Below are 21,554 nucleotides of genomic sequence, written 5' to 3' on the forward strand. Positions count from 1 at the left end.
TTAAGTGTTAGTGTGTGTGAGAAGAGAACAAAGGACGCAATTTGTCCACAGCATCCTTGGAGAGAGCACCACTGGAGCGGGCGAGAGAAGCGATGTGAGCTGGTGTTTTCCACTTGTTGTAGTTGAGGCTGGGGCTGAATCTTGCTTGACTGTGAGGGAAGAAGCCGGGGAACTGAACGGGAGGCAGAACAAGCAGCACAGGCTTCAGCACCTCCTGAGGAGCTCTACGGGAGCGGACAGCTGGAACCACAGGGCTAGCAGGCGGAGCAGCAGGATGCAGAGATGCAGCGATGGAAGTTGCAGTGTTGAACTCGGGGGTGAAGCTTTTAGTGGGTGTGCTATTTGCTCGTTTGGAGGGGGAAGGGGAGGAGGAGCGGGCACATTCTTGTTTGGGGTAAGAGAAGGAGCTCGACACAGAGGTCCTTAAGGCTTGCAAGCTCAGTGCTCTGGATTTTCCTGAGGGACAAAAACCAAGTTTGGAGAAAGAAGACCATATTTTTGAACTAAAGTTAGACTGATCTGAAGGAGGAATAATATTACAAGACGTTAAATGCTGAACTACTTCTCAATTTAAACTTTACACTTTGTTGACCAAGCTACTGTCAGCAACTTGGTACATCAGCTGTACTGCACACTATACAACTGACTTATGATGTACTGTAGCAGTGCAAGAATCATACCAACCTTGGGATGACTGTCGCATGTTTGTAAATTCCTGGTGTCCAGACAGAATAGCAGCGTTACTGCCCTTGGACTGGTGGCTCTTAGATGGAATACTGGCGGGCGAGTGGGACTGAGAGGGGCGAGAGTGGGCTGCTTTTTTCATCCTGTTGGGATGTCCGTTGCGCTCTTTTCTGTTTGGGGGATTGGCGCCGATCTTGTCCAGTAAGCCTCTGGCATTTGCTCTGGCGATTACATCCTGAGCCTCCTCCAGTGGCTCAGGCTATTGAGAAGAGATTTAGATATTACTTTATTTTCATGACCAAATCTATAGAATTGAACATTTTATATACAAACGAGCTGTTTGTAACTTGTCCAGTTACCAGGAGATAAACACCCAAAAACTCTAGAGTCAAATGTGAGAAATATTGCATATAATTATTCCAAATGAGAAATCTGATGGTATCACAGACAAATGTATGATTATACATTTCTGACACACATGCCCTAAAAGATACCAGAGGAGGAGAGGAGAGGAGAGGAGAGGAGAGAGGAGAGGAGAGGAGAGGAGAGGAGAGGAGAGGAGAGGAGAGGAGAGGAGGAGAAAGCCACCGTGTCCTTGGTGCTGGCTGCAGGGTCACCTGCTGTCTCAGCAGCAGCCCACTGCTCTCCTCAATGCCTGAATTATTCACAAGCACAGTGTACACTACAGGGACATGCAGCTGTGTGAGATTTTGTGTGTATTTTGTTTTTTTAAGTGCTTTCTTGTACTTAAATGCAAATTCTTGTCAGTGTAGTTTGTAATTGTTTGTATGCAGGTATGTGTGCATACATGAACTATCTAAGCACATATGTGTGTATTCTGCACATGTGTGCACCTGTGTGCGCTGCTTCACTCAGGTAAACATGTCTTAGAAGAAATGGATGGACTATAAAACCCAAAGCAGAGTCACCACTGAAAACTTGGACTGATCTCAGAGACAATTGAGGACTATTAATAACATGCACCCCACTGACCCTGTTATATGTTCTGTAATGTTTTTCTTTGTGTGTTTCTTTTTGAAAAAATTAATAAAATTTGAGTAAAAAAAAAAAAAAAAAAACATGTCTTAGAAGCACCTCTGTAATGCAGTCTTTAGTAGACGCCCTGAACTTCATTGATGCTAACTCATACAGACAGGGGGCGCTGAATTATTCAGCAGACACTCACTTTCTTCCACCTCGCCCCTGCACATCTCACTTTCCCTCCATCTCCACTAACCAACTATGCCATACTTTGTAAATCTCTCATTTCCGTCTACACTCTGCCAAACTTAGCCACCGTGGCATTTTCTGGAGCTGAACCCATTCTTTTGCAAAAACCATTACGTCCAATATATCTTTGCACCTAAACCCAAATTTATGAAACTCACCTTCAACAAAGCAGAAAACAAAGCCAAAGTGAATAATGTAGGGCTCTGAGTCTCCTATTAATACTGTCCAAATTCACCCTTCAACAGCAGTGGTCTTTTAGACAAACGTCCACCTGAGATGTGCTCTGTTTCCTCTAAAAATTAGGCCAGAAACACATCACTTGAATGTCTTTATTGTGACCAGCTGTTCTTGTGTGGAAGGCTCATAAAGAACTTTATTTGGCAGCGGTATGACAGCCGATATAAGCCAGACAACATTCAAACACTTATATAATTGCAATTTTTATGGCGCTTTTCAGAGTGCCACAATAACTTTTGATTAGCTGAGTTTATTGGAGGTAGGGAGGAAAAAATCCTGTTTGAGGCGCCATTACAGCAGTTTGATTATCTTTTCATTCCTGTCTGTGGAGGGATAAAACATGATAGACGGCCAGGGAGAAACAGACTCTACGGTGTGAGAGAGCTCTGTCACACCCAGTGGGGGTAAGATGGCTTAATAACCCCACATTGGCATCAAAAACATAAGAGCAGATCTCATAATGTGAGCGCGTACAGTTTGTCATAAACACAAATGCATTATGGATTATGAGAATGCGGAGAAAGGCAATCATACAGATTTAATGAGACTCACTGATGCACCTTTACCACCACTATAAATCCTCTGTAACCTTCTGCATATATAGCTAGTTAATAACCAACTACTGTGTCTCTCATTAACCACCCACAAATATAAAAGCAGGAAAGTGGGATAGGTGGGAAAAAGAGAATGATGGAAGTGGACTCAGGGAAAAGCAATGAAAGCCTAGACTAGAAAAACTTGTCAAGGAAACAGAATAGAGTCAGAGGCAGAATGAATCCCAATTACCAGTGTTCATAAGAGTCAGAAAATCATTAAAAAGTTGCACAATAAAAGCAAAACTGTAAAAGACATATTGCAGAGCAATTCATAAACGCTCTCCTAGACATATTCACACAATGTATTTTATTCTCCCATCAGTTTTCTCCTGGTTAATGAAATCCAAGACAAAAAATTAATTTTAAAGCTATGATCATGAGGACTGTTTCTGTTTCTAAAGCTCAGTCACCATTTCTCCACGCAGCATTCATTCACATTCATCCCACCACCTTCTCGCCAACGCCATGGCCATTGAGGATCCTTATTATTCTCTGGTTTCCGATTAGACCTGGACAAGCCCGCTGTGACCCAACGCTCTCATTTCTTCCTGCAGCAGCCTGACCTCCTTCCTCTACTTTTTTTTTTTTTTCTCAGGGGCTTGACCAAGTATCTGTCACAGACTATGATGTTCATTTTCATCTGATCTCAACTTCCGTGGCTTGGTTCCCTAAGTACCTTTCCCCCTCTGGCAAACAAAGTAATAATTCAAAGGTTTGTGCTCCAGTTTCCCAGTGGTTGCATGTTTTTGACAGATAAACGGGCAGCACAGTGTACCCTCCATCTTCATTATTCTCACACTTATAAGGTTCCACAATTAAACCTATTTCACCCTGACTCTGTTGTGTCTGTGTGTATCCAAGAGAGAGCCATCCGTGCAATGGCGTTTCTAGACTCAGGGGAAGAAGAACAAGAGAGTTTCTCAGCAGATATAAATAAAGGATCAGCCAGTGTTTCACCTCAGTGTATTCTCTCTGTGAGTGTGCAAGAAACCATCACAAATTCTTTCTACAGTGCACAGCACTTTGAGGGCTGCACAAATAGTCAGGCAACCTCACAACGGTGATAACCCCACCGTACTGGTAAAGCTCGTGGTCAGGTCCAGGGCTACTGATGTAATTTTTCTGAGAACAGAAAACCTTGCTAGGGCCAGATGCTAAATGACCTACAGCTATGCTACTTATCTATTTGGCTGAAAAGCAGCAGACAGGAGGTGTAGCTTCTTCAAGGAGCCTAGCTACAAGAAGTAATGTGTAGAGACCGTATCATCACATAGAAAAGGTGCTGACTTTGCATTTCAAGAGAAAATGCAAAGTCAACACCTACAGGACAATGGGAAAAGAACAGCAGCTGCTGCTCCATGATGTCAAATGTTTTATATAGGCTAACATGCACATACATGTGCACTTCAGCTGGAGTTCCACAACATTAAAATTGAAGTGGTTATTATTGGGGATGTACGCACCTTTGTTTACGTTTAACTTCCCCAGCCGCTGCTTTACTAACGAGGTCTCTACTTAAGCAATGCTTACTTTTCTGTCAAGAACAGCCAGAAAGCAGCCATTGTTGATCTCTGAAGGCTCCAGCAGGAAGAAGGGGTCTGCTTCATCTGAGGCCTCTGCATCGTCAGGTGAGCTGAAAGGGAATGCTCTTGGCCTGGAAGGAAACACATGCGTACACAAACAGCAAAATGTAATATACAAAAATAATACTTTTTAAAATACTATTACATACTTTACACATATATGACTGGCTGCAACTATGATTATTATTAGTTTTGATTAACCACTAAATACATTTATTTAGTTTAAATGCTTAGTTCACATATAATCAGATTGTGAAAATGCCCAATACAGAACCAAAGGCCATGTCTTTAACTGCTGTGTTTTGTCTGCGAAACAAGCCAAAATAGAAAAGTTTACAATGACGTAAAAAGACAAACAAGTGTCATACTGAAGAAACTGGAATCAACATACAACAATCAACATTTTTTGCATTTTTGCTTGATGTAGATGTTACTTCAGTACTTTTGCTGATATGTTTTTGTAGATTGGTAGATTGGTTGTCTCTAAAATACACCAGATGTATTGGTAAAGAAGGTGGAGGAGTTGGTTAGGATGTATCAGGTAAAGTGTTTAACCGCACAAAATGGAAAAAAATAAATAAATAAAAATAGTAAGTCAAGATAAATCTTTTTTTCTATGGCCTTTACAGCCCTTACAGACATAAAATGGCACCTTTGATTATATTTTCACAGAATCTCCTGCCTGAGGTGTGCAGGGAGTTTGACAGAAGCTTGTCTGAAGGGAGACACAAACAACTCAGAAAGCTGACAGACAGCAAGGCAAACAGACAAAAAAAGCACTAACCAAGGCAGAAAATACACCAGGGTACAGAGACTGAGGCTAACCTGAAGTTTGCTTGTTTCGGTTCCCCCTTCTGGTCTGAGTGGGCTTTAGCTTGCTCCAGGGCTGTGCTCACGACATTCACGTTCTCCTCAGGGTATGACGAACAGGTAGAGTACACAACTGCCAAAACCTTGGGGACTTGTACATAAAAATACACATTCAGTTGAAAAATGTTCTTTCATCTCTTTTTATGACAATTACATTTGATTATTCAAACTGAGCCATCCTCGTCATCAAGCACAGCCTTTGAAGAAATGGGGACTTGAATATTAATTTCTTCATACTGTTTATGAATGTAAATTGCTCATTTTCTTTCACTACTGCTGGCTTGTGGATTTGTGAGGCTGTTGGCAGTTTGACTTCTTCCTTCACTGGAGCTTTTATTTCTTTCTTGCTCACTAATTATAGCCAGACAGAAAATATTAACAGCTCTCTGATAACAAATAAAACCTGCTCAGATGTGGCACAAGCTCAAAACAAACGTGAAGTATCAGCTGTAGGAAAGGGAAACTGAGGCAAGAAGACTACGGCATGAAGCAAACAAACCCAGGTTTCCTGAGGTGGGCCTGTTGAGCTGTGTGTATGTGTGTGTGTGTGTGTGTGTGTGTATTTGTCTGTGCACGTGTGTACATGGAGACACTGAAATGAGACCATCGACTCAGCTGAGCCACAGCACTCAATACGTACCCACCAGTAATTACCAGTCCCATTAGAAAGTATCTACACTGGCAAAAACATAGACAAGGGCTGTTCGATAGCAGCGTGATTAGAGAAGCTGGTTTACATCTCAGACAACTGAACGACTCCACCTGCTTGACGAACACAGCCCAGACCAGACAGAGAAAGAAGAACAGTACAGGATGGACACAGGCTAAAGAATGTAGCTCATGGATTAATGCTCTACTGGAAGAAGATGCAATGTTTAGAACAACTGAATACAACTGAGCAGAAAGGCACTGACTGTAGAACAGAGCTGTAACATCTGCACAAAACAGAGCAGGGTGAATGTAGAATGTATATGCAATAGAATTCAGTATTACTAATGACTTGTTTACAATATACAACGAATGTTTCAAAAGACTGTGGCTGACCGGCACAGAGCAGCATTAGCATTACTAATTAAGATTCAGATGATCGCCAAGGAACACCACAGTATTTCTGTCTAATGGCATATGAGATTAGATAATTAGGAAATGTAACCTTCACTCTGTGAGAGAAGCGAGAGAGGCTTCACACTTGACACTGAGATCATATGGTGCATGAGTGTGAGTCTGTGTGTGCATGTCGACATGAGTGCAGGTGGTTTTACACTCACACTTCAAGGCATGATCAATATCCTTCCTCTGCTGAGCTACCAGAGATTCCAGTTTGCTCTGGGCTATGGAGGCGTGTGCGAGGTCCCGTAGGAGATCTGAGTCTGGGAAAACAAAAAAAGGAAAATGTTATTAATAGTTGTTCAAACAGCTCTAATATATATGAAATTCACATAAGTAGACAGATGAACTTGCTTGGAATTGCAAATCAAGGACATCCATCCATTGCATTTAACATAAACTAACACTGTTGTTGCAAATCATTAAGGACACATTTTCCCTACAGGCTATTTGTGAATACAATAGTAAGAACCAGTTCTCATTAACAGCATGGACACAACATAGTTGTCTAATTTTCAGATCAGTTCATGTTATAGTGCACAGACTCATACCTCCATTTTCGTGCAATATGAACTCAACTGGGTTGCTGACTGCAGACAGAGAACACTTGGGCATTAACAGAATAACGCGAACTTTCTGAAGTTGTTTGTGACCACCGTCCAAAGACTGGAAGACCTCCGGTATCAGCTTCACATCTAAGGTGCACACACATGAAGCATACTGATAACTAGCACAATCAGTGACACACATCTTCTCAGTACTTAATTTACATTCACAATACTCCACAATATACTGTATCTTTGTAGCAAAATCCCTTGCCTGAAGGCATCTGTTGGTTATGAAAATATCTATTTTGTTGAGAAGAGGCAGCAGCCACAATTAAAAACACTACAAATCTTTACTGCAGTTGTTCATCTCACAAAAAGCCATCATTTGAATTTAGAAAGAGTCTAATGGTGTACTTATTTCATTCATTCAAGACAAAGAAAGGCAAAGACGCCACAAAGACAGGTAACAGAGTGTTTTCTCATCTTGCATCTCTTTTTGTCTATCCTCTTGTTTGTCTCTATTACAAAGATACAAACTGTCAACACACATGTTGACATTTCTGCTTACTCTTGCAGCCCATGGCGGCGATGGTGAGCTGTAGCTCCTCCCTCTGAGCATCTGTACAATTGCTGACACAAACGTAAACTCTGTGCTGGTTGTTACTGTTGCCTTTCTCTGCAATTAGGGAGGCCGTGTGGGAGACAGTGAGGCCAGAGAAGCAGCCCACCATGAGAACGTCTCCTTCCTCTGGTAACAGGGAGCATACTGCATTGGAGCCCAGGCTGCAGGATTTATCCTACAGGTACATGGAGGAGTAAAACCGTTTGTTTGGGAAACAGACCAACAGATTTCTACCAAAAACGTCAAGGTCCAGATTTGCAGAAACACTGAACAGATAACAGGGAGATAATGGACAAAAGAAGGATTAGAAGGAAAAACAGGGCATTTGAAAAATCTGGAAGAAAAGCAGAGAGAAAGTGTGATGGAGACTCATAAAATGAGAGAGAAACACTGCAAGAGATGATTAATTAGGTCGTGGTGTTGAATATTTGAATAACATATTATTGTGTTTTAGTGCTGCATTCTGCTTACAGTTTGTATGGCAGCTTTGCTTTTATGGAGTAGAATTAAATGATTAAACTGTCCCCTCCTCCCAAATACAATAATTCTTTATAGGTCACAGTGAAGTACGGCTACATGAGTGCAAGTGATGTGAAATATTTGTATCTGGAAAAACTAATCTCAGATGGCATGAGGGAATTCAGTCTTATAATCAATTCGAGCAAGTCCATTACCAAAGTGAAATCATAAATATCTGAGGAGACTGACGGGGCTGAACCAGTTTCCAAAGCCATATTAAAGAAACAGAGAGGAGGCTACACTTGTCAGAAACCTCTTCTCTGTCTGTGCAGCTTGTACCTGGATGATGAGTTTGTGGTCACTAAGCAGCTTGGTGGAGTACAGCTGAGCTTTCAGCTGAGCAGGGAATACCAGTGTATCCCTGCAGTGGGGATCCTGGCAGAAGGTCTGGCCCTCCAACTGCCCGACTGATTTCACCTGTGAGAAGCCTGCACTCTTCAACACACTCTGGACCTCATCAAGACTGGAAGCAAAGGAGAGGAGTGGGGAGAGCAGATCAGTAGAAGCCCAAGAGGAGGGATAAGGGAAGAAGGTCAGAGGTGGGGGAAAGAAGAAGACTGTCATCATAGATAATAATAGAGTATAGAATGGCTATGTGGCTGTTTAAAAGACTTTAACAGCAATATGAACTGTAAAAGCTATTAAGATATATATACAAAGGCAGACGCACACACATACACACACACCATTAGTCCCAACAGGTGACCTTTACAGTCCCAGAGCTGGCTGAGGGGTGTTGCTGATTGAATCTGTCTAAAGCAGCAGGATTTACACCTAACTGAATCAGCCTGTGGAGGTGTGTGCAGGAACACACATATACCCCGCACGCACACACACACACACCCACACACGCACATAGTCTGCTTATTTAATTGGATGTCAGCTGGGCATCTGGCCCATAAAACATTGGGCAGCACCCCAAGTTAAAGGTCTGTGTGGAAAAGTAGGTGTATGTGGGTGCTTACAGTGCATTCCTGTTTGTGTGTGCAGGTGCACATGTAAAGGTACAAGCGGGTGGGTGTGTGCTCAGCTGACCTGCTCTTCAGTGTGTTGACCCACGCATACAGTGGAAGGTTCCTTGATCTCTCCTGCTTCTTCTTCACACTCTCCGGCAGGATACATTCAATCGACAGCAGATCATGTTTGATCCTGCAGCGGGCTAGAGAGGCTGCCAGCTTGGTTTTAAGTCTACACGCCACACACACAAGTGAACAAACAGAAAATGTGCCATGTCTATAAAATTCCTCAATTTGTATTTCCTTTTAAAATCTCACTCTAAGTTGAGAGAGTGTCTTAATTTTTCCATCCTATATTCATAATATACTGTTATTTTTCTTTCAGTACCTGAGGAGGTACTTTTCCACATCTCTAACTTCCTTTATGATCTCCTCCTTCCCCCGCCGTCTGCGTGGAAGGAACTTCCTCTCCTGGAAGTCACAGAGCATGACGGCAACAAGGCTCATCTGATCATCTGGCTAATAAGAGCAAAATGCACAGTCAATTGGTGGCTTCCATTTTAACAAGAGATCAACGGAAAAGCAGGAAAAGACAAACAGACATGTTTCTTATTTAAATAACAATGCTGAGGAACAAGCTTGTATTTATTGAGTGGTTATGCTTCAAAAGTGAGCACATGTTACATAACTAGGATTCACATGTGCATAAAACCACCAGCTGATGATTTTGAGATAGCTTTTTATTTACCTAATGAGGGGTACCATGTAGTGATTTTTCTATGAAGGTTAAATTGTAAGTAGTTGTAACGAGCAGAAATTGACAGACACCGTTGCTCAAGAATGTGTTGCCATGACCACTGTCCTATAACTGAATTAAACTCTGGAGAAGGGATGGTTTACGCCTCTTCCTCTTAATTTCCATGTCTATGCCCTATCTTTCTCTAACTCCACCTTTCTCTCCCCAAGGGTGGGAGGCCGCCAGCCGCATTAGTGGCAGATGGTGTTCCACGGTAGCAACAGCTTGCCACATCCTCACTACTGGGATAATGGGCAGATAAGCGCGAATGCTACAAGGGTTTGTACAGTAGCTAAGGAATTAGCCCACACTTATTATTCATTACAGAGGCTTTTTTTAAAGGTCGATTTCTGCAATAGGTTGTGGCACTCTACTTCTCCCCTCCTGTCCTCTCATAACTTTGCCAAGGTTAAACCCTTGGGTGTGGGAAAATTCCCAGTCATTAAGCTGCATGGCAACAGTGTCCCACAGAGGAAAACTGGCCAACAGTAAACATGCCACCTCTTAGCCAACTGTCATCTCAGTCTCTTACATAAGAAATCCTCCTGTCTCACTTTATGTAGAATTTTAATGTGACTCATTTTACACAGAGATTGGACCTTCATTGTGCTAAATGTGCTTTGCACCCAATATGTTTCCCTCACCAGATTTTACATCGTCACTCAGCCTGTTTCCACCCTCCAGAGGATTCAGGCTTCATTTCCTCTCTCCATTGTGATCAAATGTGCTTCAGGCTCAAAGTCTATCTATACCCTCATTTTTCATTCTACTTTTCTCCCAATACCCTTGTGCACCCCTTTTTTTACGGCCGGTCTATTCTTGCTCATTCACCTCTTTCTCCTCCCTCCATCAAGGTTGAACTTTATAGATGCCAGCAGCGTAAAAGAAGGGTGAGAGTGAGTTCTAAAGACTGTCTCATTGTGTCTGGGCTTCATTGTCTAGCGAGAGGGATGTAGAATAACGACCTGCCACCAACACATCGAAAGTCATTCATTTCTACTGGGCCATATTTCACAAGGCTACAATTCAAGTGTATATCTGTGTGTATGTGAGGACTGCACTGCAAACACATGTGCATTCATGTATCTGTATATGTTTAGGCCCCCACTGAAGTAGACTTTTGTTGTCTACAATTTATACACTCTGTGACAGTTCTGTTTCAGATCCACCGTGTCTTGCTTTTATTACTCTTCTACTTCACCACCATCTCAGTAGACACACAGCAGCTCTGGTATTCTGTGCATGTTTTATCACCATCAAGAATGTTAGAGAAACAGCTGAAGCAGCTCTCTTCTTTCTTTTATGCGGAGCGTTAAAATTAGGGCAGAAGAACATGCCAATCTCTCCAGAGGATACCTCCTCATTTGAGTAGTGGGGTTCTACTAACGGCTGCAGGTTCACGGCTGTGCTGGGAATGTTTCTTTTACGACTATATGGCAGTGTAATAACATTAGGCACAATGGTTCAGATGTAGGATACAGAATACACTCTAATACCACATACAAAACCAGTGTCACTAGGTTGCTACAGCATTTAGATGTTATCATTTATTAATGGGGTATTTTGGTTGAGAACAGCAATAAAGGAGAAGATAGACGTATTCTGCCACATAGTAACTTTTAACCGTGTTACTCCAAAGGGAGTGATTGTCATTGATTAGAGAAGGGAAATTAAACCAAACAAGGTGCTTTGTGAGTTGATGAGAAGAGAGTATCAGTGTAATGCATCAATATTACTGTTAGTGATTAGAAGTCTAGAGCAGGGGTCTTCAACGTTTTCCAGGCCAAGGACCCCCAATCTGATGGAGAGATGGAGCGGGGACCCCCTACTTATATATATATATTGTATAAAATTGTGTTTTATATTAAACCGGTCCTATAGTGCCTTGTAGAAATGTACCTTGTTGTTCTGCATTCAATACTAAGATATTAAAATAACAAACAGGTTAATATATTCATGTTTTTATTTTGAACATGCAAGGTACAGTGGTATGGGTGGCCGTGCCACTGCCATTTATAAACATACCTCAAACTGAGGTGAATATAAAAAAATGTCTAATCAATCAAAACATTTTCGCGACCCCCCTGCAGTACCTCCGCGGACCCCCTAGGGGTCGCGGACCCCCTGTTGAAGACCTCTGGTCTAGAGGACAGAGCGTTTAGAGTATAAACACCAAGACATAAATACTAGAGAGGGAAGTATGTTTACTTCTGAAACTATAAAAAATACTGCTCCTGCTTACCATTGGTTGAGGGAGACAAAAGCAGCTGTCAATCATGATGTCCTCCAGCAGTTCTTGATCTGGGCAGAAACAGGGTAAAACAAGGATAGCTAGAAGGATCAGCATGTAATAAGCAGGATTTCAGTGACTAATTATGTGTGTGAGTAACGATGATGCACATTAGCGCATCTTTTATATGATTGTTTAATTATCCCTCGAAACCAATCCCGAGTCTTTCATATGGAGCAGGAGATAGAGGCAAAAGAAATTACCCCTATCCATTAACTGATAAAATATATTCTGCAAAGGACAAACTCATATCTAGAGATGAAAACATGTTGGGAAAAAAATTGTAAAGGGATTAAGATGAAGAGCAAGAAAGGCTTTTAGAGGCATCCCAAATGAGGGTGATTTAATTTTAAAAGATAATTCAATTAAAGCATGGGTTTAATTTCCCGTGATTAAACACTTATTTGGTGCTTAATTAGAGCTAATCTGATTCCTCATTTGCCCCTTTTCTTTCATTTATTGTGTCTGTGCTTAGTGGGTGTGTGAAATCGAAGGACTAACGACATTAATGACATCTGATGTAATAAAGAGGACACATTAAAACATGATCAGTGAAACCAAATACACAATGTATGTTTTTCATACCAGACTAGAATGTGCCAATATAACATCTCCTTGTCTTTATCCTATTAAACATGCGTCACTTAAATGATGATGATGATAACGATACAGGAATTATTATGAAAATTAAATTGAACCCATTATCTGTTACGCTTCCTGTGAGTACTTCTTTTCTTATTAGGCTATACAACTAGACTGTATATGGAAATTAATTATAGCTATCCATTTTATTTATTTATTTTTTTGTTTCTTTGTTTTTTGAGCCAGAAGTCACCATATTTTGGCCAAGAGGTAAGAGCTGGAGAGAAATACAGGATGGATTTGACTGAGAAACTAAGGACAGCTTGACAATCACTCCAAACCAGACATGTCAGTCAAGCCAAACCTATATGTCTTTGAGAGTTAATATCTGCTTAATTATAGAATGATCAATTTTAATATTAATCAGAACAAGGCATAATTATTCTGATCCAATGATCATTATTGAATTGGAGTAAAATGGAGCCAGTGTTTTAAGGCCAGAGCGTAGTGACCATTAGTGGCATATAGCACTTCATGCCACTTGGTTTCACTTTTAACACCCCATGGCTACAATCATCTTATGAACGGGATAAAAGGAGAGAGCTGTCTACCAGATATTTATGCATGGTTTATAGTATTTTATTACCTCTGCACGCTGGCTGCCGTGTCACAAAAGCAGGAACTGTGGCACTAATCAACAGGATGCTTTCTTACACATAAGCAAACAGACTAATGTATTTCCATCTGTGAACGATGGGCTCTCACTTTCTACAGGTGGCAGATGGTGAAACAGCAACATTATACAGCGTATCGTGCTAGGATTAAAGGACAGCTGCTTCCAAAGTAACTCTGCAGGTGGAGTGTTTGCTCGTCACACACTGCAAATGGGGAAAATGATCATTTCTCCTGACGTCTTTCTGGTGAGACTGGAAAACACCTCTTTATGTTACAGCTGAGGAACGACGAGTAGTGGAAATGAGATCCAAATGGAAAACCACAGTTGCAAAACTAATGTGCACTGTGTCTGTCAACATGTGTTAGCTCTTTTTGTTTACTTCTGTTCTTAACAGATACAATTCATAGGCTGCAAATAAGGGGTAAGTCCAGAAGCCATCCACAGATACACCATGGAAACCACAGACACTGCTGTTATCTTATCGCAACATCACAAATCATGCCAAATGGTATGCTGAGTCTCAGTCAAAGCACAATGGGTACCCCTATAGTGCTTAGAGCAACACAAACACATATCTGCATGCAGGTACATTCACATGTGCACAAACAGCCAGGTGCACAAATAAATGTTTCTATGTGATAGAGCTTATCTTTAATTGAGGAAACACAAGTAAACAGCATTAGCAATGGCCTTATTTATAGCTGATTTAGGTCAAGAGGGTTTACAATGGTGGCCGTTACTGCAGAAGGCCCTAAAGATAAGCTCCTAAGAGATAACCACTCACTGCACACTGGAAAGCAGACCCTTGAGGGGGCCGGGACAGTTGGGTCTGCAGAGGTCATAGTCTTCCACATGCTATAAATCACACACAGCAATCTGAGTAGAACACAGAGAAATTTCAGCTATAAATCACTTACAGTGGACACCTCTCACAGCAGACACAGTGCTGGGTTTTACCTGCGGGATGACAGAATTTCTTAAACTTGCCAACAGTCGCTAGACATGGGTCTGACAAAAAATGTGTCCTCCATCAGCAGGAGACAGTCCTGTTCATCGCAGGATTTGTGTTGAGGTTGTGTGTTTTGTGGCATTCGTTCAGGTGTTACACAATGAACAGTGACTGATGGTGAATGTGGTCAAACAAATCCGTAGCACAAGTGCCAGACTTGAATGCAGTCTCCTTTGCTCCTCAGCCTGGTCTTTGTCTCATAGTGTTCTGCATCAGTACACCCAACTGCACATTAATCTAACAGTGGACCGGCCAAAAATGAAAAGTACCTGCCACAAGATATAAATTCACCTTTGGACCACACGGACAATCTAGCTTACATATTATGTACCTGCACAATTTAATATTTGCTGAGGCATACTGGTGGCAGCTGCTCTGGTTATCGTCAAGGACAAAAAAAAAAAAAAGACGGTCTTTCTCTCTTTTATACTCCGAGTCCAGCATAAAACAAAGCGGTCCGAAGACTGTCTGGCAGAGCAGTTTGACAGTGTGGACAATGTGGAAGAAATACTCAGAGGAGCGGCAAGTAAAAAGAAAGAGGGAGGCAGCAAAAGAGGACAAGAAGAGGGAAAGGGAAAGGAGAGCGTTTATGGCTAGCGGCAAGGTCAACTCAGTTTCTACCAGTAAAGATTCAGTGACTTTACATTGTTTAATTTCATCACATAGTCTACGCAAAGCTATGAGAACACATTGTATGACCAATCAACAAGATATGAGGCCTTGAGAACATAATCTGAATACATGAAAAAGAGCTTTTTAGAGACAAAAGAGGTGAACTAGAGAAGAAACAGTCTAAATGAAGAGAAAGGAGAGGCAGAGGAGGGAAGGCAAAAGATTGACTAATACTTGATATCTGGAAGTTTTGTCTTTGTTTATGAAATGTCAAATCTCCACCAGGATAAACATCACGCCCAACTCTCTCTCCGTGTTTCAGTATTGACAGACATTCACTGCTACAGACAAGTCTGTATCCTCAGCAACATTTTTTGTTTTGAGCAGATAAGAGTCATAATCACAAGATCAATACCAGTGCTCACTGACATTTTTGCTCTGCATGCTTTTCGCTGCCAAAGCATTTCTTCTTTCAGGTTAACAACTGACCTCAGCTTGATTTTGGATCGGTCAATGCAATACGCCGCACCAGTGACGTGTCTTTAGTGCGTGTGACTGAGGACATGCGGGCATGTCACTAGCAATTCGATTTCTGAACCAAAACTCAGCCTCTTTGCAGGAGGAGGAAGAGGAGAGATTAAAAACTGGCCTCTAGGATGTGTCACATCATGTAGACATGACAGAATAATAAATACTTCATGTCATGTCTCTGTAACGGACATAAAGTTGCAAAAGATAATCAAATTTCTTCAAACCATAGTCCATTTAAAAATGTCCAAGAAAGGTTTAAAAATGGTCAAATTAAAGAAACCATTCAATCAATCTTCTTATTCTCCTAAAAGCTACTCGATGACGGCCTCTCAGCTTCTCCTCTGTTAACATTATCCGTACAGCATGCTGAAGTTGAACAAATGAACAGAAAGGTTGAACACGGAGGACTGGAATTGCAGAAGAACTACATTATTAACGTAGCACTGATAACACAGAGGAGTATTTATCTTTGAAATAAGCTCTGAATAAAAAAGGAGTGGATTTAAAAGGAAATTAAGTATTGTAAGCATTCTTAGCTCAAGCAAGCCCAAGTTCACTCACTTGTTTGGTTTAATGCTCCTACAGTAAAAGCAAATTCCTCAGCAGTGATGTGTGTGTACAGGAATCTCCCAAAGGAACAAATAAGATGAAGCATCTAATTTCTCTCTTATTATTCTTATAATCAGGTCAGTTTGCCCCAGTAATGTAAATGCTATAGGGAGCAAATCAATTCCATTTACCTACAGCTATAGGTAAATGACCTACAGATTTAAAGCTAATGTATGCCACTCCAATGAAGGTGTTGGAGCATGTGATGATGGATATTTTGAAGTAATTTGCATTAACTTTGGGACATGAAAATCTGAGGCTTACACCGGTTCAGCGGATGGATAGTGAGATGGAACAAAATCATTCGTGGCTACGAGGGTGTTCCTGCTACCTGACCTCTCCCTCTACAAAGAACGCGCTAAATCGATTCCAGTCGGTTTCCTGCACTCGCTTCCCCTGCATTATCACCATGGTGATTACACACCCCTGTGACTTCGGTCACCCCGGACCCCACCCTAGTCCCGGAAAACAGATCATGGGCCAAATTGATTTGTAGCATCACACAGAATCCCCCCCTGGTCATTCAGGGGTTTTTTTTCCCTCTCCTACCTGCCCTTCATCAATCTATCTATATTCAATTCTACCTGTCAATTAACTTCCCCAGAGCTATTCATTCTAATTTCAAATAGCGGTTGGTTTGCCAAGAATCAAATAGGTTTTACTTGCAATTTAAAGCACTCGAAATGAATACAAGTAGGAGCTGAACACCCTTTACGGAAGTCCTTACTCCAAAACCTGCTGAAAAGACTGCAGAGTGTTATATAGGGGGTTTCTCTGTGAAGTTGTTAAAGCCAGGGAACAACATAGTTTTATATGCACTGTGGAGATGCAGTACATTATGTTGTCTTTTGAATTTCTTTTAACAGTGAAACAGGTTTAGAAACTGGTAAATATGGAGTTCAAGGACAGAGTGTATCTTGTGTTTATAGTCTTTCCGCAAAAACAGTTTATTAATATTTATAAAATGATGATTTGTTTTGCACTACAAGTGATAAAACAGTGAGTTGTTTCATTTATGGTTAAATGAAAAGATTAACTAAGAGTGAGAGTACTTGTTGTTGTTTACCTAAAAGACTCAGGAGGTCGTGTCTATTAGACTGCCAGCATATTTCTGTTTGGGACACACTTCATTGATTTGAATCTTGTATTTACATTTACCTTCAATACAACTATGAAAAATCTACTCAAGGTAAAAATAAACTATGATAGGACAAGCTTTTGCTGTTGGAAGGCTAGATATATTTGGTGACAGACCGGTCTCAGACTACAAGCTGCTACTTGCCTACAACTCATGAGCATGAAGTCCTGTGCAGATATGTGAGGTTTATAGAGAAAAGAGAGGGGGAAAGTAATAAGGAATAAAAGCTCAACAAATCCAGGCAACCCTAATCTACTAGTCTTTACAAACTTACATTTAAGTGTATTGAAGGCCAGCTCATATGCGGCACGCTGCATCTCCTCATATTTGACTACAGGTAATGGGAGCCCTCTTTCTTCGCCGTAATTCACCAACCGATGTTCAGCAGGCTTTTCCAGGTGGTTATTCTGGAAGATAACTGATGCCAGCAGGTAGACTTTATCTGGGAAGCCCAGCTGACTTTGGCAGCAGGTCTCTGGAGGACCTGCATGAGCACCGGCGTCAGGTGGACCATCCAGCGGAGCCGAGTCTTCACAAAGCGCGGTGATCCTGGAGTCAGCCTTTTTTGTCTTGCACGTGGAGAGGCGACTGAGACGCCCTCCGACGTTTTTATTTTTCACCATCTCCTCAAACGCGTGTTTTATTTATGACACCTGAACACATGCCATGAAATTCAGAAGATTAAATAATGCACAAACCACTGTAAATGCAGGTGTCTGAGATAAATGTGTGATTCAGGTCAATACAAATAGAATAAACCTGGAGTTACATTTATAGAAATTTCCCTTGTGCATCAATAAAGTCTGTTTTAGTCTAAGTCTAAGTCTAGTACTACAAACCACAGCCTCCAAAATTAATACACAATTGAATCAGCAGCTTTCTCAGTGATTTTAAACAAATGATGAATACCGTAAACCTTCATGAGGTAAGATTTAATGCTGTCATATATGTCATAACGATGCATTTGTTTCACTAGTGTACCTAATGAACTGGCAAGTCAGTGTAAACAGAACCCATTTATAAGAATAACTGACATTTGTGAATAAATGTCCAGGCGTACATATATATTACAAGATGTATGCAAGCAAATTTACACTAAAGCTAGCATTTCAAACTTTAATATTGTACCTTTTCTTTCACAATAGCTCTACGTGGTTTATGTTTTGGCTAATATTAGCAAGCCATTAGCTAAAATGTGGCAAGCCAAGGCACACCGTTGAATTCTGCTTTGAAACAAGAAAGCCAGGTGTGTGAGATGGAGGCAGTGATTTAAAACAAGCAGAACAAGACAGCATGTGCGTGTTTAACGTTACCTTGGGTGAAGAGTGTCCTCTTTTCTTGTCAAAAACTATATTTTACGCGTCTCCGGGAATCTTCATCATGTCTCCCAGCGCCGATAGTTAGCTTAACGGTACTAACGGTACTAACGGTCGCTCTGTTGTCCTTCGCAAAGTTTTCGCCGCCAATAAATCCCCCTCTAAAAACCTCTGTCCGTTACGAGGCTATAATAAGGGTCTCTGCGGATGTTTAATGCAAGCTCTGCTCCTAGAGTCCTTTACTCTCGCCAAGGAAAGAGAAAGAAAAAAAAAAAAACCGCTACAGGGCAGACTCTCCGCTTAAAAACAAACTTTGCGGGACTACTGATTTAGCGTTCTTCCGTCTCCATGGCAACCGCATGGCAACGTCCAGGGTCCTGCTCTTCACGGATCAAGAATCAACGTCCTGGACGTCCTCTGGCCATGTGGGTCCCCTGCGGGCTTGTTAAAGTTTTACAGGGCGTTATTGCAGAGAGTTAATGACAAACACTGGTTGTGGACAGTAACACATAAACACAATTACTTACAGATGGCATGCAGCAGCTGTTTTAAAATAAAAATGCAGCAGCTCCGGCCACATGCAGGGGTGTAAATAGACATGGGCCCTAGACACTGGGCTCTGTCCCCTGCATCCATCGCTTCTGATTATATGAGCTTACATCTAAGTAATTTGCTTATTGTTTGCCATCTATAAAAATGCAAATTGGCCTCCCTATTAAAGCTTCATATTACAATCAAAGCCCAAATCATTTAATCTCTTAAATTGGAAAGTATGTTAAGCATACTTGGAAAAGGTAAACGTAAAGGTTCCGCATTTAAAATAGACAAAACATCAGTACAGTATTCATGTGGATGTTACTTAGACATGTACCACCCACCTAGACGTGAAGAACAGCACAAGATGTTGACCTGGCCTCCAAATTCCCTATTCAATTGTCTGCTAAGATGCAGGCTGACACAGTCACTGGAACAAGTCTGATCCACAGACGCCCTTCCCCTCAACCCATATGGACCCCCACTAGCAACATTGTGTTGCGAGAAACCACAGGACACCCTCAGGTCCATGTCCATTCTCTGATGAGTCACAACTGTTTTGGAGGCACGAGGGAGACCTACACAAGATTAGGAAGGTGGTCATAATGTTATGCCAGATTGGTGTATTAAACAAAATAAATAAATAAATAGCTTTATCTAATATTACTAACCCAAACTAACAGAAATTAAATTGTAATCAAGGCTACTGCTGATTGACTTAATTGTGGCATTGCTGACTTGGACACAAGCCGGTTGCTTCCTCTGCACCCTGTAGTCTCTGACGTTTTGGTCAGAGGTCACAAACAAGCTATCAGAGATCCTCAGCCTCAGCATCTCTCCCTGCTCATCCATCATGTCTTCTGGGTGATTTCTCCACACTTCAAGTCAGACAGCAGTTCCCACCATTCATTTTTATATCTCTAACAATGGCCAAGAACGCTAGCTTGCTTAGCTGGAATGACAGAACCCATATTTCCTGTTGTCCATCGGCTCTGGCAGAACATTAGTCTTTAGAAAATCTCAAATCTAATACAGCATGAAATATTATCAAGAAGCCTGGGATGATCCCCACTGCAAGACCAAAATACTGCACCCATATATTTGGGCGTGGCACTGTATGGGTATTAAATAGGCTCTTAAGGTTTGGCTTACAATAAATACCATGTAACATTTAAAACTATAGAGTTGGAAAGCACTTATCCAATGTCAGGTGGTTCAAGATGCCACTGTGTTTCAGGCTCTATGATCGGATAGTAGTGGTGTTTGAAATTGTAGTAATTGAAGTTTTGTGAAAGTACTTTTTCATAATCACTGGTGAAATAATCCATTGCAGTTATCTTTCTATTCTTTGTGTAACCTTAAGCAAATGTTTTGGGGTTTTTTCTACTGCTTCCTATTTCAGCATGACAATGCTTTAGAAATGAGGATAAAAAAACGCACTACGGTTTCTGCCCATTTCTATCAGATGTCTGCTGAACAAAGCTCACAGTGGCAAGACTCGACATGACTATTAAGTCTTGTGAGTAATTCACCTGTAAAAGATGAAAACAGGTAGGGGACACGTCTCAGATGCTAATTGTGTGCACTAATTTTGCAGCAACATTCAGCTTTGAGGTGCTCGTTGCCAGAATAGTACAGTATGTGGTAAATGAGCGCCCTCTACTGTAGGTTTAAGGTATTGTGATGTCATTTAAATTCCTTTCTTGTCATTAGGAGGAACAAAAACTAACTTATGAGTTATAACTTACAACTTATGTGCCACTGGCAAAAGAAGAACCTAAGATAATTTGCATATTAAGTAAGAATCGATTGCATTGGCCTCAGTGTCACAGAAAGGCTAGGAAAGCTGAAAAGAACTAAAAACGATGCTGGTCTTTTCAAAGGATTTGTTAACTATTACAGTAATATAGAATGAGCAAATTGTTAAGATTTTCCAGAAAGGGAAACTTATTTATAAACTTTTATTTTTAGTACTTAAATACATTTTTCCGTTATAACTTCTATCTCTTCACCATGGAATATTTTTGGAGTACGAATATCGTAGCACATTGATTCCCAACTTGAGGTCCAAAGAACCCTGTGGGTACCCGAAATGTTCTGGTCCTCACTCATATAACCAGGCTATTTAGTTGGACTGTGACCCGGCTGTCTGTCAGTGTCATGATGTCAGCTACGGTCATCATCTATGAGAAATCAAAAAGGGGCGATGAAAAAGAGAAAGTGAGGTAATATCTGGAGAGTAACCTTTGCATTTTGTGGTGGAGACACTGCGCTGATTCAGTACAGTGTCAGCGACAAACCTGGTGACACGAACAGAGGGAAAGAAAAGGAAAATATTAATTGATAGATAAATACACATACAGGCACAGGCATACAGACATGTATCCACACTATATTTGTTTTTACATATACAGATAATCAATTTAAATGCATTTGCTTCATAAATAGGTGGAAATATTTACAAATGTAACAAACCTATGTAAAAAGTATAATATCACCCTGTGTGTAA

At 41.1% G+C, this 21,554-nt stretch overlaps 1 protein-coding gene across 1 annotated transcript; it reads right to left on the reverse strand.

Moving 5' to 3' along the window:
- On the reverse strand, nt 1-18,715 carry LOC311492004 (putative methyltransferase NSUN7). The gene is made up of 13 exons (XM_084550119.1): nt 18,209-18,715; nt 17,470-18,176; nt 11,991-12,049; nt 9,341-9,471; nt 9,032-9,184; nt 8,276-8,459; nt 7,424-7,652; nt 6,859-7,002; nt 6,469-6,570; nt 5,156-5,291; nt 4,278-4,401; nt 685-943; nt 1-456 (listed from the first exon to the last, which is right to left on the reverse strand). Exons 2-13 carry the CDS (start codon nt 17,816-17,818, stop codon nt 8-10), a joined length of 2,319 nt encoding a protein of 772 aa, XP_084406245.1. The 5' UTR covers nt 17,819-18,176; nt 18,209-18,715; the 3' UTR covers nt 1-7.
- Between the last annotated feature and the right edge of the window lie 2,839 nt (nt 18,716-21,554).

This window comes from Chelon labrosus, assembly GCF_963514085.1.
Source record: "Chelon labrosus genome assembly, chromosome: 8".
In the NCBI taxonomy this organism is placed as follows: Eukaryota; Metazoa; Chordata; class Actinopteri; order Mugiliformes; family Mugilidae; genus Chelon; species Chelon labrosus.

Excerpts from the sequence above, each read along its gene's own strand:
- LOC311492004 (XM_084550119.1), bottom strand. The coding sequence starts at position 17,818 with ATGGTGAAAAATAAAAACGTCGGAGGGCGTCTCAGTCGCCTCTCCACG. Across the intron at positions 7,003-7,423 it reads CGCCGCCATGGGCTGCAAGA|ATGTGAAGCTGATACCGGAG; the intron begins GTAAGCAGAAAT and ends TGTGCACCTTAG. Across the intron at positions 944-4,277 it reads TGGCTGTTCTTGACAGAAAA|CCTGAGCCACTGGAGGAGGC; the intron begins GTAAGCATTGCT and ends TCTTCTCAATAG.